The sequence below is a fragment of the Rhinolophus hipposideros genome (genome assembly GCF_964194185.1).
Source record: "Rhinolophus hipposideros genome assembly, chromosome: 2".
Classification (NCBI taxonomy): domain Eukaryota; kingdom Metazoa; phylum Chordata; class Mammalia; order Chiroptera; family Rhinolophidae; genus Rhinolophus; species Rhinolophus hipposideros.
The window spans coordinates 2397907-2406449 of record NC_138048.1 but is presented as its reverse complement, the minus strand read 5'-3'; the positions used below and the strand labels follow the sequence as shown (position 1 = coordinate 2406449).

The 8543-nt window shown below is 46.6% G+C and overlaps 1 protein-coding gene across 2 annotated transcripts; it reads left to right on the top strand.

Annotated features, from left to right (window-relative positions):
• Positions 1-351: 351 nt before the first annotated feature.
• Positions 352-7944, top strand: PAQR9 (progestin and adipoQ receptor family member 9). 2 transcript variants are annotated; one of them, XM_081071687.1, is made up of 3 exons: positions 352-1846; positions 1926-2180; positions 3070-7944. In XM_081071687.1, exons 1-3 carry the CDS (start codon positions 1652-1654, stop codon positions 4357-4359), a joined length of 1740 nt encoding a protein of 579 aa, XP_080927813.1. In that variant the 5' UTR covers positions 352-1651; the 3' UTR covers positions 4360-7944. The 2 variants fall into 2 exon arrangements, with proteins under 2 accessions (XP_080927813.1, XP_080927814.1); XM_081071688.1 differs by lacking the exons at positions 352-1846; positions 1926-2180 and adding an exon at positions 2615-2706.
• The last annotated feature ends 599 nt before the right edge of the window (positions 7945-8543 follow it).

Here is an 8543-nt window from a genome sequence, read left to right as displayed (position 1 = left end):
AGCTGGTTTCTGCCTCTGAATGCATGCACGGGCTTTCCAATGTAATACACGGTGACTCTTCTCTGCCAAGAACTTGGTAGTCAGTCCTGGTTACCTTAGAGATGCTTTATCTCCCAGTGCACCTTCACCGAATGGCTGCCTGCCTGGGGCTTCTATCAGTTTAGCCAAGCCCAGGGGGTATGAGTGTGGTGCTCGCTGACAAGAGGCAGTTTACCAGAGTTAAACTACAAAACCTGCCTGTGTAGGGTTTAGGATACACACTTTTATATCTCAAAAACTTAAGAAAAATGTATTCTATAGATTGGTAGTCATTAAGAAAAAGTCATATTGCTTTTTTTTTTTTTTAATGTTAGGTCAGTCTGTTTCCTTTGTTCTTTTTTACTTGGATTGTCAAGGAATAGCAAGGACAGCTGTCTGCATTGGCACCAGAGAGCTTTCATGAACACCACTTCATGGCATCAAATGAGTTTTTGCCTCATGTAGGGTGGGAGATGTATGAGAAAAAAGCAGAAACCATAGACTTCCTGAAAGACCTGTAAGAAGGTTACAACCAACTTTATAAATACTGAGTGTTTTAAAGAACACATTTTATTATAGCCAGTCTCATAAAGACGTTATTTACATAACTAGAGTTTTTGCACATTCATTTACAGTCAATTCCATTATTTGACTTGATGTGAACTTTCTATTCTGTTTCCCCTAATTATGTAAGTGAGCTGATTCTGCAACTAAGAGGTTGGTAAATATGGGAATTATTACAGAATCAACACTTTTTACAGGTCACAGCTCAGGCCAGTTGTAGAGTAACAGAGAATATGAAAAGATTTCTTCTGGTCTGCCCTACATTCAGGTTTATCATTCCTAGGCCTCATTTATAAATGCATGAATCTTAATCCCTTTTACAATTAGCCCGGTCTTTAGTTCAGATGTGAAAGTAAATTAGATTTTTCTTTAAAACAACAAGGCTATAGACAATGGAAAAACCGAAAATACTAAAACAAAATACTAGTTTAATAACTACAGCAAAATACCATTAATTTAAAATCCATTAATCAGAAATTTGTGTTAGCTCAGAAAGGCATAAGATACAAGAATACCTTTGGCCTAATTGTGTAAGAGTTTGCTAAGCCAGTAACTAGTGGAAAACATTTTTTGAGAGTGAAGGTTGAAACTTCTAAAGAGACTGTATTATTACCTTTTAGTAATTTGAGACATTTACAATACTGAATGATTTCTTAGTTATAAATAATTCTTACCCAAAACTTAAGTCCTCCTTCAGATACTACTCAGTCAATCTTTCTTGACCTACTTGTAAGATTTGCTGGAGTGATGAAGGTAGACTTTCATTTGTAAAATGAAAATGAAAGTCTTTTCCTAAATCAAACTGTCCTTTCTTACTAGTTTTCTTTGAGCAAAACCGCCTGCTGGATGTTCTGGTTTAGGTACATGAGATCTAGAAGCAGCTTGCCTAGGTTCATATCACCCCTTCTACCTACTGGGCATGTTATTCATGGTTGTGGCGCTTCCGTTTCCTTGTCTGTAAAATGGGGAAAATACTAGTATCTAAAACTTTTTAAAACTGTAAAGCACTTAGAACGGTGCCTGGTCCCTAATAGTTAACGCCTGTTGCCATGACACTATACTGTAAATAATGTCGATCCATGATACAAGTTGGAGTCAGTCACACCCTCAAGGCATCACTAAGAAAAACTTCTGTGAAATGGTAAACATTTTAGAGCAGACAGGTTTTTTAGCCCTCTTACAAGGTTCAAGGGCATATTATTCAACCGTTTTTCGATTCTTCAGTCTTCCCTTCTTCTGGCCTCCAGCCACCCAAGCCTGCCAGGTAGTCTAGTTAATTATGCGCGAGCTTTTTCCAAGCCACCCCTCCCAGTCTCTATGAATTGTCTCCGTTCTCTTTCCAGTTCGTGCTAGAATGCACCTGCTCCCTGAAGTCCTCCCGCATCAACGCCCTCTACTATGATCGGCCCTCGACTGGGATACAGCTCTGCGTGGGAACCCTTTCTTCATCAATTCCGGAGATCGTCAGAGTCTTTCTGAATCGCCGGGTCCCGAGTTGTCGGCGGACTTTGGGCTCCAAACAAGATTCCTCGTTAAAAACGCAAGAACACGAGGATGGCGGAGCTACGGCCCCCGAGGGCTGGCGAGCGCGACCAGAGGCAAGTTATGGGGTGGTGGGTTTGCACTGGTTAAGGACGAGGGAAAAGGGAGGTTAGTGACGCACCTGAATAAGTCCGCTACACGGAAGGAGAGAAGGCTTCATGGGGCGCACACGAGAGCCGCGCGCGCTCGCGCGTGCACACACACACACCAGAGGGGCAGCCCTAGGGTCTGACAGAGACACGAGCCTGATCCGGACACGGTCTCAAATCGCACCCCCAAGACCCGCAGGTTGGCGGAGCGTCTCGGACCCGCCACCTCCAGCGATTACTGTCGGCGCATCTCTCCGCCCTGCCCCGCAGAGGCGCGCCCCCCCCTCCCGCGCCCCTCCCCCGCCACAGCTCGCCGTCCCCCGCGAACGCGGCTTCCCAGCGGCCTCTCGAACGCCCGCGTGGCTGTCGGGTTTCGAACCCCAGCGCCAACCCTCGCCCTCGGCACACGTAGCTGAGTCGCTGGCGCAGCCTTTGCCCCGCATCAATCATTAACGGGCCAGCTAGGGCCGCTGCGGCCCGCGGAGGGGGGATGGTACGGAACTCGAGACCGGGGACAACTCTATCCCCCAAGGCGGCCGCGAAACACTAGCCGGGAGGCCCCCGCCCGCCCTCGGTGCGCCCGTCCCTCCCTCCCTCCCTCCAGCGCCTGGGCTCCCAGGTCCCCGCCTCCCGCGCCGGGGGCGGCGGCGGCTGCTCCCGCACCGCGCAATGCCCAGTCACCGCAGCAGCGCCGCCAACGCCGCAGTCCGCCGCGCCGCCGCCGCTACCGCAGCGCGGGCGGCCGCGAGCCGATAGCAGGGAGCCTGGCGGAGGGGCCGCCGAGCCACGCGCGCTCCTGCCAGTCGCTGCGCGGCTTACCAATTGATTGTTTTCATTTTATTTTATTTATTTATAGGAACGGCTGCTCAGCGGCTCAGGTCTTCTCTTGAACCTGCAGCGACGCTCCAGGCGCGTGCACAAAGGCTCCGACGGCGGCCGGCGGGGACTGCAGAGCGCGCGGGGCCCGGCGCCAGAGGTCGCCTGTTCGCGTCCTAGCCAAGCCCCGAGCACCATGCCGCGGCGCCTGCAGCCCCGGGGCGCCGGCACAAAGGGCCTGCCCGCCGCGACCGAGGCGGCTTTGGAGACCTCCTCGCGCCCCAAGCCTTCCGCCTCCGGGGACCCGCCTGCATCCGCCAAGCCGCTGTTGCGCTGGGATGAGGTGCCCGACGACTTCGTGGAGTGCTTCATACTGTCGGGCTACCGGCGGCTGCCCTGCACGGCGCAGGAATGCCTCGCCTCGGTGCTGAAGCCTACCAACGAGACGCTCAACTTCTGGACGCACTTCATCCCGCTGCTGCTGTTCCTGAGCAAGTTCTGCCGCCTGTTCTTCCTGAGCGGCCGCGATGTGCCCTTTCACCACCCGTGGCTGCTGCCGCTGTGGTGCTACGCGTCGGGCGTGCTGCTGACCTTCGCTATGAGCTGCACGGCGCACGTGTTCAGCTGCCTGTCACTGCGCCTGCGCGCCGCCTTCTTCTACCTGGACTACGCGTCCATCAGCTACTACGGCTTCGGCAGCACGGTGGCCTACTACTACTACCTGCTGCCGGGCCTGAGTTTGTTGGACGCCCGAGTGATGACCCCTTACGTGCAGCAGCGCCTGGGCTGGCACGTGGACTGCACGCGCCTCATCGCCGCCTACCGCGCTCTGGTGCTGCCCGTGGCCTTTGTGCTGGCCGTGGCCTGCACCGTGGCCTGCTGCAAGAGCCGCACTGACTGGTGCTCTTACCCGTTCGCGCTGCGCACCTTTGTCTTCGTCATGCCGCTTAGCATGGCCTGTCCCATCATGCTCGAGAGCTGGCTCTTTGACCTGCGCGGCGAGAACCCCACGCTCTTCGTGCACTTCTACCGGCGCTACTTCTGGCTGGTGGTGGCCGCCTTCTTCAACGTGAGCAAGATCCCCGAGCGCATCCAGCCCGGCCTGTTCGACATTATCGGCCACAGCCACCAGCTGTTCCACATCTTCACTTTCCTCAGCATCTATGACCAGGTGTACTACGTGGAGGAGGGCCTGCGCCAATTCCTCAAGGCGCCGCCTGCCGCTCCCACCTTCTCGGGTACCGTGGGCTACATGCTGCTGTTGGTTGTCTGTCTGGGACTGGTCATCCGTAAGTTCCTAAACAACTCCGAATTCTACAGTAAAAAGTGAGCCCCCGCCTTGGAGGAGTCTGCTGGTTCGCCCACCTGTTTGTTTGGAGTTTCTATTGTTGCTGTTGTTGGTTTGTTTTCAAGTTTTGTTGTATTTCCTTTGCTCAAGGAGGGTGCTGCAGAACCACAGGGAAAAAGTCCAACGCGACAAGAGGGTCTGAGCGCACTTGGGGCTTGGAAGAGGGAGGTGGATTACGCAGGAGGGAGCGGGCCACTGGGTTTTGCCCCCGGACAAAATTCAGCTGGTGTCTGTGACATCCAGGGATTTTTCAGAGGCAGAGAATAAAAATCCCAAATAAAACCCCAAACAGTTCGATTTTCCGATCGTCTTCTGTGCCAGTTGTAGTAACAAGTAGGCCTTTCGAGGTCAGATATGCAGTAAAGAGGGTAAGTAGACAAAATCCCTGAGTACTTCCATTTCAGTCTGAGGAATGCTTGGATTTGTCAAAAGAATGGAGCTTTGTAGGAAACGGGCACAAAGACATAAGCCCAGGGCTTAACCTGCTGGAAAATGCATGGAATGTGAACACAAGTTAATTATTTCAAAATGTTTCTCAGATGTTATTTAAATAGTAATATATACAATGAATTTTCATAATTTATGAAGCCTGTGCTGTGCACTGAATTTTCTTTGTCATATAGTTTTGAACTTTGCAGCCCTTCTGCACTGCATACATTTGAACTGGACATCAGGGCAAGCAGCTCGAGCGTTCTCAACTACTTTTTTAAATAGTGTTTTCTGAAGGCCTATGTGTGTCATGATACAACTGTGAATTATTCTACCTTAGGGACTCTAGTTAAACTATCGGTGAGGAGCTTGGTGGTTTGTATAGATCCCAGATCCCTATTTACTTTAATGATTGTATTCCACAAAACCCACCCTATTTTTCGGTTTATTTTTAATCTTATTATTTACTTCTCTCTTTATTTAAATTGCCACTGGAATAAATGTGCCTTTGAAGCAATGCCCAAGTGACTGGTCCTCAAACATAGGGGAAAGCAGTTGGAGTAAGCTTTTCTTACTTTACTGCAAATCAAGGTTTAGCATTCCACCCAGGAGGGGAGGACGATGGTGTGGGTTGCAAGTTTTTGGTAGCCCCCGGCAGTAGCTCACCAGGACCTACAGAGTGTTGGCTTCTCTGCCGGAAGAAGGGGCCAACCCACTAATGTGCCTGTGGTTCCCAATGCAGCTGTCAGGGAAGGTGAGAGGACACTGTTCTAGATTGATGCTATCTATCCTTGTTTAAGATTAAAAATTTAATACTCAGGAATAAGTGAGGCAGTTGTATTATAAAGTCAGGAGCATATTACTTGAATTGTAACTGAAATTTTTGAATTCAATATGATTACCTTTGTCTAGTTAAACACTGAAGTCTCATTTGGAGCCAGACTATGGTCGTGAGTGGCGGTCAACCTAAATCATGGACAGTGAGTGAACACACCTCTGAGATCCTTTCTGACAACCACATTATCTGGTGTTATTGAAGACACTTCTTATAAACGCTAACCTGTACTTGAAATGGCAACTCTAGATTAACACAAGCCACTGAGGCAGTTTATTCAAATCCTTCCTGATAAGTCCTTATAGTTAACAGCCAAATAAGTCATTGAATGGGAAGTCTTCATGGTACAATTTACATAAAGCACGCAGGCAGATGAGCACTTATACCTCAACACTGGTAGGCTGATGTTCCTAAAAAGATTGCTGTTTTTGTTGATGCTTTTATTCGATAGTATATTTATAAACAGAGAGGCTGGGCACAGTTCCCTGGAGGAACCAGGATCCTTGTGTGTGAATTTGCACAAACAAGTTTACTTTATATGTGTCTATATTTAATTTAGAGCTTCTTAATGGGATTGTAAATACATTTGCACGTTCACTGATGGATTTCAGTGTCTCTCATCTTTTGCAAAGTGCAAGGAAATTCCTATTAGGTTACAAGGGCTGAGAATTTGTGCCTACCACGGACGTTATTTCTCACCTGTAACTTAATTCAGTGCATGCATTCAAGGGCAATTGTGGAAATCAGGATATTTCCACGTGTAAACTTATTTGCATGTCGTTATTGTCTCTTCTAGAGCCCCAAAGAATGTGGGTTGGGAAGCTAGAAAAGCAGATTGATGAGTATTTTGTAGCTTCCTTGTAAAATGAGGCCTCCCCTTTCAGAAGGAACTTTCAAGAGACAGACTTCTAAAAAGGATTGATGAGTTTGACAACAAGAAATAAACCCTGTATTTGTCATTTAAAATTTTTGTTGGAGATCTGAGTCTGCAAACAGAATTCTCTTCTTGCCCTATGTCTTTGTCCTTAAGTGCAGGCCACTTAAGTATAAAATTATACCCATATCATTTTCAAGTGATTATGATGCATGAGCCAGTGAGATGACAGTTTCCTCCCCAAAGGTTTCAGCACCCACTATGTCCCTGAGAGAATGAGGACGCCCTTTCCTCCCCTTTATCTTTCCTCCCTCCACTTTCCCTTTCTTGGTTTTTATATACCAAATACGACATTGATAACAGGATATTCTAGTTAAAAACAGTGATTTCGCTTTACGTCCTGTTTGCAAATAGGTACCAAATACACTACACAAGACCAGGGATGTTTGTGGAACTATGTATGTTGTTTGCTAAATGATACCAGATTTCTGTCAAGATAAATGATGATGAGTCAGCAAATATTTACTAAGCCTCCACATTTGCATGGAACTATCCAGGTATATTCCATATTTCAGGGGTAATAAGGCCATCAGAATAAAATGGCTTTAAAAATACTTTTTCACATTCTCCATTTTGCCACATCTTTTAAAATTCAGTTTTACTTTATTGTGTTCAGCTGTTTAAAATGTAGAACAAATGATAAATAAGAGTGCACTCCATTATCTCTGTACAATCTATTTGGCAGTGGAATTTTGCAGCATATTATGTAATGCATTTTATTTTTACCTGCTGGTCATAATCGAGATGACATCTCAAGGAGCAGCATCATAGCGTCATGCCTGGGAAGTGAGGGTGTTGGACTTGGAGGCCTGTCACCTGTGGGTTGGTCTCTGGGGTGGACGCATGCTGGTTTAGTTGACTCGAGGGGATTCCTTTCTTCCCTGGCTTCCTTCAGCTGCAGAAGATGACCTTCCCAGAGAGAGGAAATGAATTATTTGGTCATGTCATGACTGGCTTGTAAAAATAAATGTGATCTTTTCCTCTGGCTATACACTTTCTATAAATAGCCCAGGAAGAAAGTATGGGGCTTCAGAACTGGCCAGAGTGGCTTTCACACATATCCATTCATAAATCCTGCCTGTAAGCGCTTGCAGTCAAAAAGCAGTTAGCCTCATTCGTCATGCTACTTCAGGGGAATCACTTCTAACAATGCAAAATTTGGGGACGGAGGTGATTTTTATAATTTTTTTCTGATCTGGTGCTGTATCTGAGAACTAACAGCAATAATAACAGGGATTTTTATCTTCAAATTTCTTCACAACTTTAGTTAGCCTGCACAAAGCGATACCAGAAGACAGTTACAGTAGGAGTTATCTCCGTTTTAAGGTTATACCGTTGGTCCAAGGCAACAGAATTAAATTTTCAAACTGGCATTAGAATGTGGGGATGGTTGTGTGCTCAATTGTGAATGTTTACTAGCTTGCATGGCCTATAAATATACGTATATATATATATATGTATACATATATATATATACATATATATATATACACGTATACATATATATCCTTTTAATTGACTGGCTATCTTTGAATTTAGATGATAAAATCTTTTACAAAATGTTATCAGCTACTTCAGTAATTTTTATCGTGTTTTATCTTCATGTGTTGAAGTCTGCCACAGCTGATTTCACTCTGTCAGTGTCCTTTGAGTTGACTTTCATTTGTTCGTTCAGGTAATCCCTTTAGTGATCATTGAGCACCTACTGCATGTTAGAGATTGGGTAAGAATCAGTCCACATTATTATAAAGGCTACCTTTTAGTCTGCTGGTAGAACAGGTAGGAGCAGCAGAAAGGCCCTCGGGCCTCGGACCAAACTCTGATCTCAGCCATAAGCAGAATGTCCCAAGCCACTGACATTGCTTCTTTTCTCCATTCTATTGGCATAAGATCAATTCATATAGAATCGCACTCCAATGAACGTGCTACTTACCTACAATCAATTTCTTTCATTTTTTTTCGCTGTCT

Coding starts and splice junctions, on each gene's coding strand:
- PAQR9 (XM_081071687.1), top strand. CDS start 1,652: ATGTCGATCCATGATACAAGTTGGAGTCAGTCACACCCTCAAGGCATC. Junction 1,847..1,925: donor CAGCCACCCAAGCCTGCCAG/GTAGTCTAGTTA, acceptor TTCTCTTTCCAG/TTCGTGCTAGAATGCACCTG. Junction 2,181..3,069: donor GCTGGCGAGCGCGACCAGAG/GCAAGTTATGGG, acceptor ATTTATTTATAG/GAACGGCTGCTCAGCGGCTC.